The sequence below is a fragment of the Neovison vison genome, chromosome 12, assembly GCF_020171115.1.
Source record: "Neovison vison isolate M4711 chromosome 12, ASM_NN_V1, whole genome shotgun sequence".
In the NCBI taxonomy this organism is placed as follows: domain Eukaryota; kingdom Metazoa; phylum Chordata; class Mammalia; order Carnivora; family Mustelidae; genus Neogale; species Neogale vison.
Window position 1 is genome coordinate 72,365,394 of NC_058102.1, and position 21,520 is coordinate 72,386,913.

Genomic DNA, 21,520 nt, shown 5'->3' on the forward strand with positions numbered 1-21,520 from the left:
ACACTGGGCCTGATTCCACAACCTGGAGATCGTGACCTGACCCGACATCAAGAGCCCATTGCCCAATCGACTGAGCCACCCTGGTGCCCCTGGAGATACCTGGCTTTACATTGCTGATGCTACTTCTGCCCTTTTCAGATATGCTGCTTCTGTGCCCAGATTTGTGCCAGGAAGCCTGGGATTGCCAGTCAACCTGGTTCAAGAACTCTCTCTCCTTTTTTTTAAGGTTTAAAAAACCTTAAAAAAGTGGGCGAGGGGCACAGGATGAGGGAGAGAATTCTCAAGTAGACTCTCTGCTGAGCATAGAGCTCAGTACAGGGCTCAGTCTAATGACCCTAAAATCATGATCTGAGCTGAAACCAAGAGTTGGATGCTTAACCAACTGAGCCACCCAGGCACCCCTCAAGGACTCAAACAGCAGTGAGGGAGGGTTTAAATTGGCTTTTAGAATGCAAACTAATTATTATTACTATGAGTGTTATTATTTTATTAGCTGGGGAGAGGCAGAGGGACAGGGAGAATCCCAAGTAGGCAGAGGCCAGTGCAGGGCTTGATATCACAACCCTGAGACCATGACTTGAGCTGATCTCAAGAGTCCTATGCTTAACTGATGGAGCCACGCAGATGCCCCAAGGCAAACTAAATATTAGTTGAACATGAATGAGCCCACACTTTTAAAATAAACTATGTAGAAATAGATATGCAAATAAACATGTATAACTCACTGAGCTCAGATCAGGCTTCTGTCTATGCTGTGAAGCACATCTATCCTTGTTAAGGTTACCAGGGCATCTCCATGTTGCTAAATCCAGGGGAAATTTTTTAGCTGTTATTTTACTTTATTTATTAATTTATTATTGCAAATCTATTGCATTTGCTGCCATTTTTCCCCTTCTTTTTTGAGAAACTCTCTCTCTCTCTCTCTTTTTTTTTTTTAACTTATCTTCCAGGACTCCACACTTTTCTGTGTCCACTCCTAAGTCTCCTTAGTGTCCTGACTTCTTGTTGGAATGTCCCAGGATTCAAGTCTTTGACCTCTTCTCTTTTCTGTCAACACCCATTACCTATTGTATGCTGATCACTCCCAGCTCTCTCCAGGAAAGGCCAGTTCCCTGGATGTATTCTCATATTTATTTGCCTCCTTGATACTGTCATTAAATGTTGTCACACATGACATATTTAAAATTGAACTCTAAACCATTTCCCCCAAAACCTGCTCCTCTGTAATCTATACCTCAGTAAATGGCAGATCCATCTTTGCAGCTTTGTTAGCCAAAACCCTTGGCATCATTCTCAATACCTCTTTTTATTTTACTCTATTTCCATTACATCAGCAAATCCTGTCAGCTTTTCCTTCAAAGTATCTCCAGAATCTGCTCACTTCTCACCATCCCACCACCATCGTCCTCGTCCAAGCCACCAGAATCTCTAGTCCCCTGTTATAGGAGACTCCTGACTGGTCACTTTCTTTCTACCCATGACATCTTGTAGCCTGTTCACACAGAGGCAGAGTGGTGGTTCCACAATATGGCATAATGTCGTCCTTTCCTCATCTTACCTTGACTTGATGTACATCTCAGAACAAAACCCAAAGTCTTTATCACCCTTCAGGGCCCTACAGACCTTATTCTCTAATCTCTCCACAAGTTAACTCCGATTTCCTCTTCTACATCTCAGTCCCCTGCTTACTCATCTTCACACACAATGGGGTCTTTAGCTCTTCCTTTCCTACCCCAGGGATGTTCCTTCCTCAAGGTTAGCGAAAGCAGTTACCCCCAGATGTCCATAATGTTCACCATCTCATGTTCAAGGATTTGCTCACATGTCTCCTTTGAGGTCCTCCCCAACCACCCTATTTGAATTGCAGTTCTTTAAAAGCCATTTCCTGATTGTCTCCTGCCAATGATTTATTTCTCTCCACAGCCCATATTGCCATCTGACATACTATGCATTTCACCCATTTGTCTTTATTCACGAGATTGTAAGCTCCACAAGAACAGGAATAATTACTTATGTCCCTGTCATCCAGAACAGTGCCTGGAACATAGTAGGCACTTAGTAAATACTTGTAGAATAAATTAATAACTAATTTGAGCATATAAACTTAAATATACATCTAACATATTATAGATCTAAGCATGTATTTCCTTTTTTGCACTTTTATTTTTTTATATACAAATATATTTTCCTTTTTTAATTTAAATTCAGTTAATTAATATATAATATATTATTTGTTTCAGGGGTACAGGTCTGTGATTCATCAGTCTTATATAATACCCAGTGCTCATTGTAACACATACCCTCCCCAGTGTCCATCACCCTGTTCCCCCACCCCCTCACCCCCGTCTCCTCCAGCAACCGTCAGTTTGTTTCCTAAGATTAAGAATCTCTTATGGTTTGTCTCCATCTCTGGTTTCATCTTACTTCATTTCTTCCTCTCTTCCCCTATTATCCTCTACCTGTTTCGGTGGATCTAACCTAGTATTTCTTTTTTTTTTTTTTTTTTTAAGATTTTATTTATTTGATGGAGAGAGAGAAATCACAAGTAGGCAGAGAGGGAGGCAGCGAGAGAGGGGAGGAAGCAGGATCCTTGCAGAGCAGAGACCCTGATGCGGGGCTCGATCCCAGGACCTGAGATCATGACCTGAGCCGAAGGCAGAGGCTTTTACCCACTGAGCCACCCAGGCGCCCCTAACCTAGTATTTCTGATGCTGACCTCAAACCCTCCTTAGCACTGACTAAGGAATATGCCACATGTCATCCTGGATCAATCTGGACCTGTCAGAGTGCTGGCCTTTGCCTGTCTGTCTTCTCTGTATCCCACTCTGAAGTTCACTGGACTGTTCTCTGTTGCAGTCATGCAGGGAATTCTTCCTTGTCTGCTGGCAAATGCTTAGACTTTACGGTTTAAGTACTGTATCTTTATCAACTATATTTTCTTAGCACTGTCTTTTTCTTGTGCTGCCTTAAGTGCCGACCTCAGCTGCTAGTTATCACACAGACTCTTGGAATTTTATTTTTCTGGTTTCATTACTTTGTGCCTATGTGAATTTCTTATAGTATATATTCATATATTCCATTTATTCTGCTGGTAAAATCTGTCTTGCTTCAAATTCATGCAAAATGGCCTACTTAATATCAGAATAGTTATTTTATGTACCAGTTCTGTAGATGCAAATTCTTCCCCCGAAGAACTGCCACCAGTAAGCATTGTTTCAGCAAGCAGGAGATTCTGTACCTGGTGGTTCTTGCTGACCCAGCTAAAAGATACTGAATGACGTATTTCACTTCCAGGGCCTATTGCTAGGTTTTGGTAGTCAGTCCCTGGTACTATAAATAGCAATTCAGGGAACACTCGGGTACACTGAACATTTTCTTTGCAGTCCAGCTCAGTGTTTGCAGAAAGAAAGTCACATGCTGTCTGGTTTGCACAAGTCACTTGCCTGTTAGCACCTCCCAGGTTCTAGACAGACCCACCCAGAGTGTACATTTTCTCATAAACACAGCATTTGCTTTCCGCATACTTTATGCCTTTGTTTATATTCTCTGCCTGGCAATATCCTATTCATCCTTTAAGATTCATCTCAAGTGAGAAAGCGTTCCCTGAGTTAGCTTGGCAGAAATTTGCCCTTTTTCTCCTGTGTGGGATTCTCCACAGCACTTAGAGCGTACCTCTTCTACAACAATTTCAGCATTACATTAGAGTTCTATGTTCACAGTCCCCCTACATCTCAAACTGTGAGTCCTGAGGCCTGTGACTTTTTGTAACTTTTTGTATTTACCCCTAGCAGTTAGCATAGGAAACACTCAGCTACTGTTTGTTGAGTGAATTGCAGACTTTATGAATGAATGAATGAAATTGCATTCAGATAGGGAGATAGAATTCATTTGAGCTTGTTCCCCATTTAATGCCTTTAAAACTAATCCAATGTTTAGTATGGAATTTTTCTCTTTTCTCTAGTAGGTGCTTTCTCCAATGTACATGGTCAATTTGGTACAAAATATGTTATACTTAGATGCACTTCAGGGAGTTAATTTTTAAATTTTTATTTGTTTATTCATTTATTTATTTTTAGTGTCAAAGAAGCAGTCTAGTTTATCCCTTATAAACTTCTTGGCATCTTTCTTTCTCCATGCTCTTTTGGTCTGCCCAGTCTTCAGTCAAATTCCTCCAAAGGGTCTGCTGTAAACAATGATTTTGTGAGTGGTTGTGTGTTCTCTGCAGTGAAAACCCGCCTTGTTTTCTGTTGCTAGGCAACCCCATTCCAGCTGCCCTTGAAGAAATGCGCGGTGGTGGGAAATGGTGGGATTCTGAAGAAGAGTGGCTGTGGCCGTCAAATAGATGAAGCAAATTTTGTCATGCGGTAAGAGAGAGCACCCACAGCATGGCCTCTGCCTTCTCTCCTTTCCCCCACCCCTTTACAAGCCCTGGGGCCTTTCAGAGCTAGTCACTTGGGATTAATCAGTTGGAACTGCTCTTTAGCTTCCCTTCAAGTTCAGATATAAGTGAATGCAGGAGAGGCCCAGGGAGCAAGGGAACATGCCCCAAGAAAGTACAAAGCCAAGGAGGGCTTAGAGGTCGTGGGGAGACCCAAAAGTAGAAACACTTAGATTTTGCTTTAGAGCATACAGTCGGGTGATAAAAACTACAAAGATTGCCTCTAAATGAATGTTTTCATTTATTTATTTCTACTCTACACCCTTGTCATCTTTGTTTTTCACAAAAGCATTTGTGAGTAGCAAGTGGGATTTGAAGACGGGTCTGATCTGTGTATGGCTGGGACAGCTGGAAGGAACGAGGGGGCATAACTTTGGAGCAGTGAGGAGGTTTGGTTAAGGGATTGAGCAGAGTGGTGACGTGTGTGTCCCTTGGAGAGGAACACAGGAGACTTCTGCAGGGGTGTGTAAAAACCTGCTAAGATGGATCCAGTCAGGGGTAGAGGCCTTCCACCTGTTGGGACACCCGCCTGCACTGGTGGGTGATTTTCACCAGAAGTGAAGACAACAAGTGATTGGACTGACATGGGTTTGGGTTTGTCTGGGTGAGAGGGAGGGAGGAGGAGGAGTAACGACACGGAAGGAAGATCCTGGCTAGAGAGAGTGTGAGGTGACATGCCTTGAGGTCTGAGCTGGACAGGAAGTGGGTGCTGAGACGCAAGAACAAGAGAGGAGGGGGCCCAAATGGGGCCCAAGGACAGGGTCATTCTGAGCCCACAGGCAGTGGGTGCTGGGAAAGATAAGAGAGAAATGGAATGATAAGAACTAACGTCAAAGAGAGGCCCAGTGGAGTTTATGATTTCAGAACTCAGTATGTCTGGGCGCTGATCTGCTGTGTGACAGAAAAAGAAGACATTTGTAGCTGAAGAAGCATAGGAACTTTGAAGCTACGTTGTAGAGATTCTTTCAGATGGGTCCCAAAGCCTCACTGACATGGGGACGACGGAGATGCAGGTGGCAAAGGCTCCAGGGCCAGGAAGACTAAGGCCTGTAGCACCACAAAGGGAAGAAGCCTAAGCCTAGGAAGGGAGTTGGGGCTTGGGATTTGGATTTTGTGATCATTTTTAAGGATAAGTAGAATAGTCTAGAAGTGGTCAAAGGTGGCTAAGAGAACACTAAACCACCTGGGAGCTCTGAGCACAGTGGGGTAAGGAGGCTGAAGACACTAGGTGAGAGTGTTTTGGCAGAAGCCATGGACTTGAGGGAAATCCAAGTTCCTGTTCAGAGAATGAGACTTGGGTTCCTTCAGCAGACTTTTTATCTTGCTCGTGAAGCCTGTAGCAGAGGGGGATGTCTTTCTATATCCATCTTTCCCTCATGGAAATGCCCTGCCATAGTTTTTCCAGTATAGAAATGTGGTTTTCTCTCCATTGCAATTATTATTATTGCTGCAGTATATACAAAGAAAAGGAAAATATAGAAAATAAAAATGTAGTTATTCTCTTACATCAGTACAACATTTATTTATTGAGCTACTACTAGGTATTGGTGTTAGCTGGGCCGAGGAATGGTGTGTGAACCATTTCTGTCTGTATGTTGTACCTGGAGTGCTCTGATAGAGGGAATTCAGAGACAGATGGTGAGGGGTCAGGGACCTTCTAAGAAGTGGTGTGTGGGGTAAGCCATGTCTACATTTCACTCTTGGCATAGGAATAGTCTTTCTGAGGCTCTGAAGTGGGAAAGACACCAAGTGCTGCCACAGTACATTGAGATGAGCCTGGAAAGGTAGTTCAGCTATGGGAGGGGCCACCATCACCTGTAGAGTTGAGGTAGATGGGAAGAGCAAAGGCCCTGGACCAAATCCAAGCATCCATTCCAATACTGGCATTAGGTAGAGGCTGAAGAGCCAGCAGAGAACACAGAGGGACAGAAGACAAGCTATTGCCACAAACCAGCTCTGTGATCTACAGCATGTCGTTTTACCTTTGCTGGGGCTCAGCATGTGAGGGAATGGGAGCAGACAGTTCCTCAGGCCTTTCCATTGTGGAAACTTCTATATAACTATATAATCCTAACAGCTCATGTAGTCTACTTTATATTTGCAAGCTTGCATTCAAGGATGTTTATTTGATCTTTCCAAAAACTATGTAAGGAGGAAGGAGGTGTGGTTATTATACTTACAAATTCAAGGAATTTAAGTGATTTTAAAAGGTCTTAATACAGTCTGGCAGGAGGCAGGACAATGTATTTTTATATTATTCCTAAGTTTATATATCTGTGTGTCACTGTATTTAGGAAGGTACATGTTTTAAACTTAACATGTTGAAGACTAGGGCTAAGCATTTTTGAGGGGTTATCTATATTTATTTATTGCAAATAAACAAGTTTGTGTTATGTACAATCAACATTGCTCTATTCAAATTCAGAATTAACGAGTAAACATAAATGTTCCCAGAATACTGAGAGAGGTGAAGATTGAAAATTCAGAGAACTAGAGTTATTTGTGCATGGGCCATTGATTTAATTTCAAAAATAGCACCATTTTCTTTTTTTTTAATTGAATTATAATTGACATGTAACATTTTATTAGTTTCAGGGGTACAACATCATGATTTGATATTTGTATACACTGAAATGATCACAGTGAATCTCGTTTCCCCATTACCATAGAAGTTACATAATATGCAGTAGGGTATTTGCTGACGGTAGTCACGTACTATATGTTACCCGTGACTTACTTATTTTATGACTGGAATTTTGTATTTCCCGACTCCCTGTTCACATTACTCTCACTCCCACCTCATCCCTTCTGGCAACCACCAATCTTTGCTCTCTATCTATGAATTTTGTTCTGTTTGTTTTGTGTTTTAGATTCCACATATAAGTGAAATCACAGAGTATTTGTCTTTCTCTGTGATTTATTTCACTTACTCTAACACCCTCAAAGGCCATCTTTATTGTGGCAAATGGTGAGATTTCATTCTTTTTTATGACAGTAATATTCCATTACTTATATACTTCATCTTCTTTATCCATTCCTCCATTGATGGACACTCCATGTCATTTGATTGGAGAATTTAGCCCACTTATATTTAAAGTAGTTCTAGCTAGGGATGTACTTTTGCCATTTAGTTCGTTGTTTTCTGGCTGTTTTGTAGTTGCTCCTTGTTTCTTCTTCTTTTGCTCTCTTCCCTTATGGTTTGATGTCTTTCTTCAGTCTTATGTTTAGATGCCATTCACATTATTTTTTTGTGTATCTACTGTAGGTTTTTGCTTTGTGGTTACCATGAGACTTACATGTCTCAGCCTATATATACACACAAGTCTATTTTAAGTTGATAGCAAGTTATGTTTGAACACTTACTAAAACCCTACATTTTAACTCTCCCATCCATGTTTTGTTTTTGATGTCATGTTTTACATCCTTTTATTTTGTGTATCCTCTAACTAATAATTGTAATTATAGTTATTTTTCCTATTTTTATATTTTAACCTTCATGTGAACTTTGTAAATGATTGGTCCATTACTTTTATTATGGATTTTCCTTTATCGATGACATTTTTACTTTTATATATTTTCATATTACTAATAAGTGCCCTTTCCCTTCAGCTTAAGGAAGTCCCTTTAACAATTCTTGTAAGGCCAGTTTAGTGGAAGTCCTTTAGTTTTTGCTTGTCTGGAAAGCTCTCTTATCCTCTCCTTCAGTTAAATGATAACCTTGCTAAGTAGAGTCTTCTTGATTGGCAGTTTTTTGCTTTTAGCTCTTTGAATATATCATGCACTCCCTTCTGATCTTCAAGGTTTCTTTTGAAAATCTGCATGCGGTCTTATGGGGGTCCCCTTATATGTAACACATTGATTATCTCTTGCTGCTTTAAGATTCTATCTTTAACTTTTGACATTTTAATTATAATGTGTTGTAGTGTGGGTCTCATTAGGTGGGCTTCCTAAACTTGAATGTTCATTTCCTCCTTTTCCAGATTAGGGAAGTTTTCAGCAATTATTTCTTAAAATACGCTTTCTGTCCCTTTTTATCCTCCTCCTGGTACCCCTATTATGCAGATGTTCATCTTTTGATATTGTCTTAGAGGTTCCTTAAGCTATCTTCACTTAAATGTTTGTTTATTTGTTTGTTTGTTTGTTTTTCTTCCTGCTGCTCTGTTTTGGTGAGTTCCACTCTCCTGTCTTCCAAGTCAGTGATCCTTCCTTCTGTTTCATCTAGTCTGCTATTGAACACCTTTGGTGTATTTTTCAGTTCAGTTATTGTATTCTTCAGCTCTGTCACTTCTGTTTGGTACTTTCTTATATTTCATATCTCTTCATTGAAGTTCTTTCTGTGTTTATCCACTCTCCTGAGATTGGTGAGCATCTATTTGATCATTACTTTGAACTCTATCAGGAAAATTACTTATCTTCATTTCATTAAGGTTTTTTGGGGGGGGGTTGTATCTTGTTCTTTCAATTGAAGAACATGCCTCTTTTCCTCATTTTGTTTGATTCTCTGTGTTTGTTTCTTTGTATTATGTCAAACAACTGTGTCTCCCAGTCTTGAAGGAATGGTCACAGGAAGATGGGTGAGTGTTTTAGTCTGCTGCCTCCATTTGACCTGGGAGTGATAACCTGCTGGGAACTGTTTCTCTAATTCTTTCAGACCTGTGGGGCCCAGATACATAAGTTCCCCTTGGCTCAGAGACAGGGCATCCCTTGTATGCTCTGAATGTACCTACTGTGTTTGGCGGCATGGATCCACAGTAGAGTGCCAGACTGGGACATGCCCTTCCATAGGCTTTGGCAGGGAAGACACGTGCTGGCATATTGGCACATATACCTGACCAGTTTCACATTTTTACATATTTTAAAGGGGGGAATGGGAGCACCATCCCAGAGCAAGCAGAAAGGTAGGAGAGTGCAAAAATGACACGCACCAGCACCTCCATCCCTGGAGAGAGTGCCAGCAGACCCCTGCCCTTCTGGCAGATGCTTTAAGATTAGACAATGCATTTCTTTCACATATGGTCTACGTGCTTTTCAGCTTGCTGTTTTTGCACTGGTACCCAGGAGAATGAGCCTTTGCATGAGCCCTTTTAAGATGGGAGTCTTCATTTTCTATAGTCCTTTGGGTCTTCTAAGTATAAGCCATGCTGGTTTTCGAAGCCAGATGTTTTGGGGCCTCTCTGGTGCAGGTCCCAAGTGTTGAGATACATGATATGGAGATCAAATAGTTGCTCCTTAGCGATATGCTCTATATTTGTGAGAACCCTCTCACTTGTGGCTTATCATGCCAGGAGAGGGATTTTTGACAAGACCGTGTCTCTGCCTCTCCTACCTTTCCTGATTTGGTCCTTTTATCTTTTGTTGTGGAGTTGCCATTTAGCTTATTTTCAGGTCTTTTTCAGGGAGAATTATTCTATAGGTAGCTGTAGATTTGGTGTACCAATGGGAGGAGGTCAGTTCAGGGTCTTCCAATGCCACCATCTTGAACCCCTGTGAAGAAAAATGGCCATTTTCATAACATACTTGAATTTTCTAAAAGCCTAGTTTATGGTTTACAATATGGGAGTAATTGAGTGTTATAAATTGTTTATCAATTATTCTCATTTGACCACTAACAGATCTACTTATAAATGGTTGCTTCGTACACATTTTTTTGAGACAATTGAGGTAGTGTCATAATTCAAAATTAAACATTTCGTGAGTACATATGATTAGAAAACACATAGTATGTCTGATCTTAGACTGTAGGATGCATGGAGAGTTACAGTGAGAGAAAAGATCCAAAAAATAGCCTTACCTGCATACAGTGATATACCACATTACAGTTCAAAATGTTTTCCAGTATTAGGATAAAACAGTGTTGTACTTTTCTTTGCTTAGACATTTTCGAATACATTTTCTTATCTTTTTTTTTTTTTTAAAGATTTTATTTTCTTGAGAGAGAGAAAGAATGAGTGGGGAGGAAGAGGAGGGCAGAGGAAAAGGGAGAAGCAGACTCTGAGATGAGCAGGGAGCCCAACATGGGGCTCGATCCCAAGGACCCAGGATCGTGACCTGAGCTGAAGGCAAATGCTTAACCACCTAAGCCACCCAGGTGCCACTCAACTACACTTCCTAATGTTAAACATCTATTTCTTGTTTTTCTATTTTCTTGTTTTTCAAAGTAAACATTTGCTCTAACCCAAAAAACACTTTTAAAAAATAATATTATTGAATACAATTTATCTGGAAGGTCTGCAAGACAAAGGTAACATGATTGCATCTTGGAGATGATTTGGGTGGCTCAGGGATACAAGTGAGGGCAACATCATTTTGGTGCCATGGAATTATCGTGTGTGTTTTGCATACTTAAATATGCATAACACTTTTAAAGTTTTTATTTAAATTCCAGTTAGTTAACATGCAGTGTAATACTAGTTTCAGGTGTACAATATAGAGATTCAACAATTCCACAAACACCTGGTGCTCATCACAACAAGTTCATCCTTTAGTCCCCATTACCTATTCAGTTCATCCCCCCACCTGCCTCCTCTCTGATAACCATCAGTTTGTTCTCTGTACTTAGAATCTGTTTCCTGGTTTGCCTCACTCTCCTTCTCTCTTTTTTCCCCTATGCTCATTTGCTCTGTCTTCTAAATTCCATATAAGAGGAAATCATATGGTATTTCTTTTTCTTTAACTGATATATTTCACCTAGCATAATACTCTCTAGCTCCATTCATGTCACACAAATGGCAAGATTTTATTCTTTTTGATGGGTGAGATAGATATATATATATACATACATATATATATGTATGTATGTATCTCACTATGGACAGTTGGTCTGCTCTCCTATTTTGGCTATTGTAAATAATGCTACTATAAACATCAGGGTGCATGTATTCCTTTGAATTTGTGTTCTTGTATTCTTTGGGTAAATACCTAGCAGTGAAATTGGGTCATAGGGTAGTTCTATTTTTAACTTTTTTTTTTGCTTTGTTTTTTTCAAAAAATTTTAAAAATATTTTATTTATTTAATTGAGGGGTGAGAGAGAGGGCACAAACTGGGGTGGGGGAGTGCTAAAGGGAGAGGGAGAAGCAGACTCCCTGCTGAGCAAGAAACCTGATGCAGGACTCAGTCCCAGGACCCTGGGATCATGACCTGAGCTGAAGGCAGATGCTTACCCCACTGAGCCAACCCGGCATCCCAAAAGAATGCAGTTCTGTGACAACATCTTTTAGGGTCATGAGCACAGTTACTAAGACACATTAGCCATTAATATCTGTTAGTTGTGCCAATGAGCAATAATGCAAAGTTTGAAACACTTTTACAGAATTATGCCTTATTAGAAACAATTTGTATTAAATGTGCCTCTTATGTAAATCTATGTAATTATCAGTTTAGGAATTGAAGAGCTAAAATTACAGTGTGCTTTTTCTAAGAAAAGAACTACAAGGAAGTGTCATAGACATTGGCATTTGAAGAACTTAAGACAGATATTTACACCAAAATGCAGTGTCATTATTTTCCAGAAATGCACTTATAAAACATTATCTTGTTATAAACAATTTCCTTGTGTTGTAGGACTTAACAATCAGTATCCAAAAGTTTTTCTTGAGCTTTGTCTGTGCGATAGAAGGTATGAAGGAACTCAGACATATGAGCCGTGGATCAACCTACAAGGAACACACAGAAAAACAGACTATTCATTAAAACTGACATGTTTCATTAATGACAAAATAGGTTAATTGTACTTTCCAACAGTTTTTAGAGGTCATAGTTTTGATATAATGTGTTTGATTCTCAAAGTTATGAAGGACCATTAAGATCAAAGCTTCATAAGACATAAATGCTCAGGGGCACCTAGGTAGCTCAGTCAGTTAAGCGTCTGCCTTTGGCTCAGGTCATGATCCCAGGCTCCTGGGATCGAGCCCATTTTGGGCTTTCTGCTTGGTGGGAAGTCTGCTTCTCCTCTCCCACTCTTTCTGTCCCCCTCCCCATCACTGTTCTCTCTCTGTCTCTCTAATTAATAATTAAAACTTTAAAAAAAAGATGTAAATGCTCAAATTTTAGCTTGTGTTTTACCCTGCAAGTCACCTTCATCAGGTGATCAAAGATCAGTTCAATCACAAGACCATAGTCAGTACCCGTGTTGGATGAGCCTGGCTGGTAAAGCTGAAGTTCACTCCCTCACAATGGTCCTCAGAAACCACACTGGATATGGTGTGACCACTAAAGTATAGACACCTCAAGAGGAGGCCCTGTGACTTGGCTTAGCCCCCACGCCCCTTACAATGACCACTGTGTTCTTCTCAATGGGCACTCAGCAAAAGTCACCAACTGGCTGACTAAGTAATCTGTGGGTAGCTGCCTGAAGGGCCAGCATCTTTTTACTGTTGAGCAGATGAAAGGAAGATTCCAAATCAACTGAGACAAGTTCCGCCCAAGATGCCCTGATGTGGTAGGAGTCACAGGACAAATACAAGACAACATCAAGGAACTTGAGCTAATCAGCTGAGTGGCTGCCTAGACAATTCCATGTCCTGGGGAAATTTGTAGGGTAAATTTAATAGTTAGGGGAATGGCAGAGACCTTAATGTTTACATCTCTTTACCTGCAAATAAATGATGTTTTAGTTTGTTGAAGAGTCAAAGTTAGAGATGCTCTGATGTAGTAGGAGTCAAGTTAGAGCTAGGGGTGACTAGGAGAAATTAGGACAAAGTAATAAAACCTAGTGGAAACTATGGATTCATTTAGATATATATATATCTTCAAAAAAATAAATATATTTAATTATAAATATATTTCTGATACACAATATTTTTGAGTTTTTACTATGGAGGAGATATCAAGGTAGGGACCTCTTATACATTTCTTACTATAATCCTTACAACAAGCTCATTGGAGAAGAAAAGTCATTATCCTCATTTTGTGTAATGAGGTAACAAAGACCAGGCAGATGAATTAACTTGCCTGAAGTTCCACTGGCAGAAAGCCATGGGATTGGGATTTGTAGTTGCCCTATTTTCCACTGTAAACATTCATAAGACATTGTGGCCAAGGAAAGCAATAAGGACTGGGGTGGTTGCGTGTGTGTGTGTGTGTGTGTGTGTGAGAGAGAGAGAGAGACAGAGAGAGAGAGAGGGGGGGGATTTATTATTGTCGCTAAGAAAACATCACCTGTACGCTTTTCCTCAGCTGAACTGGGACAGTGGAAAATCATTGCATTTCTTTAGATAACAAATCACCCTGTTCCACCAGTAGTCAACCCATACATTGGTCATGTACACCGAAGTTGGACATGCATTGATTTAGGTGGCAGAGTTTGCTGTGAATGTACTGTTATAATTTAGGATTTGGAAACAGAAAGAAAACCACAAGCAAATACAATTCTTCCCTGTGTCTTGAGGTTTCTGGGTATACAGAGAACACTGCCAGCCCTGTGTCCTAGTATACCACACCCTCCTGAGCTCTAGTTTCAAGCCTAATACTTCCTGTCCTACCAACTCAAAAATATTTTGAATGGAATAAATTCATCCTAGTTAATGTCTCTTTTTTAATAGATTACTTAACTCTCTAGCTGACATTTTCTTTTAAAACAGGGCTCACTTTTATGACTGCATTTTGAAGATGGTAATAGTTAGTCATCTAATGACTGTTTAAAGGGAGAGGTGATAAAATTGATTATTTGTGGATGAGTTAGATCTAGGAAAATTCCCATTTGTCATGATAATTGATTTAAAAAGTTTGTAAATCATTCTAAAATGTTTTGTTTCTCTAGATGCAATCTTCCTCCTTTGTCAAGTGAATACACTAAAGATGTTGGATCCAAAAGTCATTTAGTGACCGCTAACCCCAGCATAATTCGGCAAAGGTAAGAGTTTATGACTTCTGTTTCTGAGGAACTGAAGAGAAAGGCCTTTGAAGTATTTAACATCTTAAGGCAGTGAACATAATTCAGTTTGAAAAACAAAGAAGAAAACCATCTGGACAGGCAGGAAGGATGAAGGAGGGAATTGTAAATAAACTAAGCAGGATTATGGGAATCCAAACACTATTTATGCCTCTTCTGGGATTCTGTTTTTTGCCTTTATAGATGGTAGAAATACCATGAGATTCCGTTGTTTCACTCAGAGAAGCGATACAATCACCTGCTTACTCATTTCTACTTTCTAACTTGCTGGCTTTATTCCCAACTCCTTGATTGGCACTACTATTAATAGTAGTTTTGTTAAAGAATAGAAACAAAAATGGCCTATCCGCTGTATATATATGCTTGGAAATAGCAAAATTGTCAGAATATATAGGAATATATAATCATGACGATATTACATTACATTATATTGCGTTCAATCAGATTTGGGAGAGCAGACGTAAAATTCTTGCTCCCAGATCAATTCTGGAGATCTTAGACAGCTGCTGTGGGAGCTTTTGGGGGTTGATCTCTAGTTGACAGAGCCCATCGGTAAACTATGGGTTGTTTCTCCAAGGATTGCTCAGTGTAGAGAATGACTCAATCTCTGTGAAAAGAGAAGTCAAACGTTGCCTTAACACTCTCCTGCCTAGCTAGCAGTTAGGACTGCAATCTCAGATGTGGTGAGCTCAGGTTCTTGTCATCCAAGGGAGTTGTACCCAGGTGACTGCACATGTGTGTCACCTCATAAGCAATGGTGCACTGGTTTGGTTCACAAGTAAGCATTCCCATATAAAAGATGTCCAGAAATGCAACCAAACATTTTTTTTAATTTTGGCAGATACTGTGAAATCACCTCTCCAAAATGTACCATTTACTTTCCTTTTTGTAAAGGATAAGATTGCCTGTTTCCCAGTCCTAAAAACAACATTGTATAGTATTCATTTTTTAAATTTTTGGCAATTTATTGGGTGAGAAATGATATATTATTTTTGATTTACTATACATTTTTTTCTGACTACAGCAAGGGTTGAGTGACTATTGACTGTTAATATTTTCTCTGTGAATTGCCTTCTTGTATTTTTTGCTCATTTTGTGCTATTTTTCTTTTTAAAAAATATCTTCCTGTTGGTTTATAAGAACTGTTTATAAGTGTTAACTGTTTATGCTATAGATATGTTTGCTGTATATGTAGCAAATATTTTCTTCCAGCCTATCATTGATGTTTTAACTGCTGTCCTTTCAAAATTTAATGTGTTTTATGCAATGAAATTTGTTAATATTTTCCTCTATGGCTTCTTTTTAAAAAAATCTTTCTTTGATCTTACTTACCCACATAGCTTCCATTGAAAAAAATGTTGTCCTGTATTTTTCTAGTGCATTTATAGTTTCAATTTTCTTATTTAAGAAATTTAATCCAGGGGTGCCTGGGTGGCTCAGTCAGTTGAATGTCCAATTCTTGATTTTGGCTCAGGTCATGATTTTGAGGTTGTGAGGCAGAGCCCCGCACATCATCGTCTGCACTCATCATGGAGCCTGCTTGAGATTCTCTCTCTCTCCCTCTGTTCCATCTCCTGCTTGCACACTCTTTCTCTCAAAATAAAGCAACAAAATCTTTAAAAAAAATTTTAAAAATCCATCATTATTTCCCTGACCATTTTTAAGTTATCTAAATTTTTTGGCATAAGCTTAAATTATCACCAAGTATGTACTTTCAGTGTATTCTGTGTTGTGCATATGCTTTAAATATATATTGCCAAAATCTCAAAAGTGCAGATTTAGCTCTTTGGATGTTACATGTCCTCAGTGTACTTTGTTGGAATAATTCATAAGTTGAGCTTTCTGTCAGAAAAAAGGCTGATCACTTTTTAATTCAAGTATAAGTATTAAAATCTAACCCATATAATCATCTTACCTCTGAATTCTAATTATTCAACATATAAACAAAGTATGGGAATTGCCAAGAGTTTATCCCCTGGATAAAATGAAATATGACTTCTTGTAGTTCTTATAAGGATCTTTTTGCTTTTTCTCAAGGGACACTCCCTCAGACACTGTGTATCTTGGAAAAAAAAAAATTTTTTTTCTGGCCTGAGTGGTTTTTATACTCTGGGACAATGCGTCATTATAACATTTGGGTGGTAGGAGGTATGCCTTTTGTGAAGTGGAGGAGGGAAAATTATGGACATAGAGTCTGAGTAAGAGATAGTCGCCTAGACTGTCAGGTTAGGCTTGAGCAAGTAAGTTTTAGAAAAGTATGTAAGTGGAAGTTGAGGATTTGGAAGTTTGGGGGGAAGAGGGAGATAATCATGGAGGCTTCTCGAGGACAGTGTTGCCAAGGTACTCACTCAACAATATTTTTTGAAATCTGCTCTGGGACAAGAAGTACTAACTTGAATGAGACGTGACTGAAGTTTGCACCCCTAGGTTGCTCACAGTCAGCAGACATTACCATGGTTCTATTGAATGGTCTGTAGCAGGACCTAAGGGGTGCCCTGAACCACTTCTGAAATGTGTACAAAAATTTCGTACATGTGCATTTTTTCATCCGCTTTTCCATAGGTTCCATTACTCACAAATGTTTAAAACTTACTGGCCAAAGTATAGGGATAGAGGGCACATACGTCAATATCATCAAAGCCATCTATGAAAAACCCACCGCAAATATCATTCTCAATGGAGAAAAACTGAAAGCTTTTCCGCTAAGGTCAGGAACATGGCAGGGATGTCCATTATCACCACTGCTATTCAACATAGTACTAGAAGTCCTACCCGCAGCAGTCAGACAACAAAAGGAAATTAAAGGCATCCAAATTGGCAAAGAAGAAGTCAAACTATAACTCTTCGCAGATGATATGATACTATATGTGGAAAACCCAAAAGACTCCACTCCAAAACTGTTAGAACTTGTACAGGAATTCAGTAAAGTGTCAGGATATAAAATGAATACACAGAAATCAGTTGCATTTCTCTACACAAACAATAAGACAGAAGAAAGAGAAATTAAGGAGTCAATCCCATTTACAATTGCACCCCAAACCATAAGATACCTAGGGAAAAACCTAACCAAAGAGGCAAAGAATCTATACTCAGAAAACTATAAAGTACTCATGAAAGAAATTGAGGAAGACACAAATAAATGGAAAAATGTTCCATGCTCCTGGATTGGAAGAATAAATATTGTGAAAATGTCTATGCTACCTAAAGCAATCTACACATTTAATGCAATTCTTATCAAAGTACCATCCATCTTTTTCAAAGAAATGGAACAAATAATCCTAAAATTTATATGGAACCAGAAAAGACCTCGAATAGCCAAAGGAATATTGAAAAAGAAAGCCAAAGTTGGTAGCATCACAATTCCAGACTTCAAGCTCTATTACAAAGCTGTCATCTTCAAGAAAGCATGGTACTGGCACAAAAACAGACACATAGATCAATGGAACAGAATAGACAGCCCAGAAATAGACCCTCAACTCTATGGTCAACTAATCTTCAACAAAGCAGGAAAGAATGTCCAATGGAAAAGAGACAGTCTCTTCAATAAATGGTGTTGGGAAAATTGGACAGCCACGTGCAGAAAAATGAAATTGGACCATTTCCTTACACCACACACGAAAATAGACTCAAAATGGATGAAGGACCTCAATGTGAGAAAGGAATCCATCAAAATCCTTGAGGAGAACACAGGCAGAAACCTCTTCGACCTCAGCCGCAGCAACATCTTCCTAGGAACATCGCCAAAGGCAAGGGAAGCAAGGGCAAAAATGAACTATTGGGATTTCTTCAAGATCAAAAGCTTTTGCACAGTAAAGGAAACAGTTAACAAAATCAAAAGACAACTGACAGAATGGGAGAAGATATTTGCAAATGACATATCAGATAAAGGGCTAGTGTCCAAAATCTATAAAGAATTTAGCAAACTCAACACCCAAAGAACACATAATCCAATCAAGAAATGGGCAGAGGACATGAACAGACATTTCTGCAAAGAAGACATCCAGATGGCCAACAGACACAGGAAAAAGTGCTCCATATCACTCAGCATCAGGGAAATACAAATTAAAACCACAATGCGATATCACCTCTCACCAGTCAGAATGGCTAAAATTAACAAGTCAGGAAATGACAGATGCTGGCGAGGATGTGGAGAAAGGGGAACCCTCCTACACTGTTGGTGGGAATGCAAGCTGGTGCATCCACTCTGGAAAACAGCATGGAGGTTCCTCAAAATGTTGAAAATAGAACTACCCTATGACCCAGCAATTGCACTACTGGGTATTTACCCTAAAGATACAAACATAGTGATCCGAAGGGGCACATGCACCCGAATGTTTATAGCAGCAATGTCCACAATAGCCAAACTATGGAAAGAACCTAGATGTCCATCAACAGATGAATGGATAAAGAAGATGTGGTATTGGGACGCCTGGGTGGCTCAGTTGGTTAAGCAGCTGCCTTCGGCTCAGGTCACGATCCCAGCGTCCTAGGATCGAGTCCCACATCGGACTCCTTGCTCGGCAGGGAGCCTGCTTCTCCCTCTGCCTCTGCCTGCCATTCTGTCTGCCTATGCTCGCTCTCTCCCCCCCTCTCTCTCTGATAAATAAATAAAATCTTTAAAAAAAAAAAAAGAAGATGTGGTATATATACACAATGGAATACTATGCAACCATCAAAAGAAATGAAATCTTGCCATTTGCAATGATGTGGATGGAACTAGAGCGTATCATGCTTAGCAAAATAAGTCAAGCAGAGAAAGACAACTATCATATGATCTCCCTGATATGAGAAGTGGAGATGCAACAGGTGGGGGTTAAGGGGGTAGAAGAAGAATAAGGGATCGGGAGGAAGACAAACCATAAGTGACTCTTAATCTCACAAAACAAACTGAGGGTTGCTGGGGGGAGGGGGGTTGGGGGAAGGGGGGTTGGGTTATGGACGTTGGGGAGGGTATGTGCTATGGTGAGTTCTGTGAAGTGTGTAAACCTGATGATTCACATACCTGTACCCCAGGGGATGAAAATATATTATATGTTTATAAAAAATAAAAAATACAAAAAAACAAAAAACAAACAAAAAAAAACCTTACTGGCCAAGCCTGAGTCATTCTACAGTAGCGTGATGTAAAAATAGAGATGAGAGTTCTCAAAGCTTGTTTTAAAACGGTTTTTCAGTAGAGCTGAAAATTCAGTTAGCCATTTGTCCATAGCAGGAGTCCAGTATATATCAGAGTAAATGATTGTTAAAGATAAAAACTGAAACTTAATAGATTGTCCGATTATGAAATTAAGAATTCATTTTTAAACTCTGAAGCTCCAACTTAGGAAATGATTATTTGCTACAACTAGCAAAGAGCAGCAGGATCTGTGTGTGTTTCCATGTAAGCGTATCAGCGTGCTATTAGAACAGGTGTGAGTAGCTTGGGGTCAGAAATCTTTCATCTGTGTTCCCGAGCCCCCGGCATGTTGTTTGGCATACAAGATATGCAGATCAAATATGTATGGAATGAATGAATAGTGAATTAATAGCCAAATTTTACAAACCAAATTTGAATGACGTAGTTTGAATTGTCTCATAAAAGGAGATTTTTTTTCCCTTTGGTGTAAGTTAAAATATTTATGGTCTTAGAATGAGGAGATGACTTTTTTAGTAACAGACATTTCAAAACAGTATTAATGGAATATTTAGGTGGGAAGATTTATTTACTCTTTTTTTTTAAGCTGACATGAATTAGGAAACCAAGTTTTCAGAATAAATGGAGTCTAAGTCAGTGGTGGAGTTAACATTTTAAAATTTGCAAAGGCATAACTTTTAATTCATTAGCAGGACTTGATATGAGACCCCAGTATTTATGTTGAGGTTCTTAATATCAAATATCAAATATGGGTAATCTCTTTCCATACAACTGGAACAGACTTCATCCAATGTAGTGATATTAGCAAGGAGAACAATTATTTATTTTATTTATGTATTTTAAAAAATAATTCGAGAATTGAGGAAAGTATTTGGTCTAAAGAAGATTATAGCAGTTTCTCTTTAAAATTCTATATGACTCACATCTCAGACTATGTTCCTGAACTTCCATATCTGTTCTTCTGGATGACTTCTTTTTTCTTTTCTCTCCAAACTCAGAGCAGCTTATCAGTGTTTGCATCAAGGCTTGGCAGCCACTGATAGCCGTTCAGTCTAACGTCTGTCATGATAGAAGAGAATTAAAAAGCAGATACTAAAATTGGAACTGGAGAGAGCAAGTAGAAGATAGGGAAGAGATGCCTCTGGAAAGGTACAGATCTTCATGAATTTATGTCTGAGAGACAATATTACGTAGTGGTGAGGAACCCAAGTCTGGCTGTAGATGGATTGGTGTTCAAGTTCTGGTGCCAGTACTAATGTGTGCTTCTACTTACTGGCTATGTAACGTTAGTTTCTTAACTTCCCGTCTCTCAAGTAAGAATGAAATTGTCTTGAGGATTGCTGAGTGGTGTAAATGGGATCATGTTAGTGTGTCCAGTAGAAGCTGTTCTGACTTTTACCCAGCAGAGCTACTCAAGAGGACTCTCCTTTTGGAATACATTTTGTTCTTGGATAAAACACATTTTCAAATATATTATTGGGCTCACCAAATTTAGGAACTCTCCCCTCTGCACAATTCTCCCCCAAACTAAAAACCCTACAAAATGGAAAATCAGAGAACTAAAGCCAACCATGAGATGCGAAACTCTGATGTTAATGCTAAGAGCTGGAAACCAAGCCCAGGACCTACCATACTAATGTGTGTCCCACTTTAAGCCCCGATAAGGGACCTAATGTGGTCCCATGTCATTAGCAGCCCCTGGTTTCCAAGAGAAGTACAGATTGCTTCTGAGGAATACTCTCAGAATTCCCATGTATCACTTTCAAACAAATACTAAGCTGATAAGCAAACACTGAAATGCACACAAACCATTAACCCTGAGAGTCCTTGGAGTCAAAAAGCAAATGAAAAATTACAGATATAAATGCCTGAGAATGTACTGGAAATGTGCGATGCAGTACCTAAGTAAGTATGAAATCTTTATAGAAAAAAGTAAGTAGAATAAGTCAATAAGAGAGTATCAAAATCAACTAGGTAACCTTGAACAAGAACCAAGTAGAACTTTTAGAAATGAAAACGATGTGATTGTTGAAATGAACACACATCAGATTCAACATA

General features: G+C 39.3%; 1 protein-coding gene across 2 annotated transcripts in view; it reads left to right on the forward strand.

Moving 5' to 3' along the window:
* ST8SIA1 (ST8 alpha-N-acetyl-neuraminide alpha-2,8-sialyltransferase 1) overlaps positions 1-21,520 on the forward strand; it is a 145,230-nt gene that overhangs the window by 82,296 nt on the left and 41,414 nt on the right. The window contains exons 3-4 of one of the 2 annotated variants that reach the window (XM_044227706.1): positions 4,255-4,364; positions 14,197-14,289. In XM_044227706.1, the coding sequence (XP_044083641.1) occupies positions 4,255-4,364; positions 14,197-14,289 (203 nt within the window). The remainder of the gene's footprint in view (positions 1-4,254; positions 4,365-14,196; positions 14,290-21,520) is intronic. The other variant, XM_044227707.1, reaches the window with a different exon arrangement.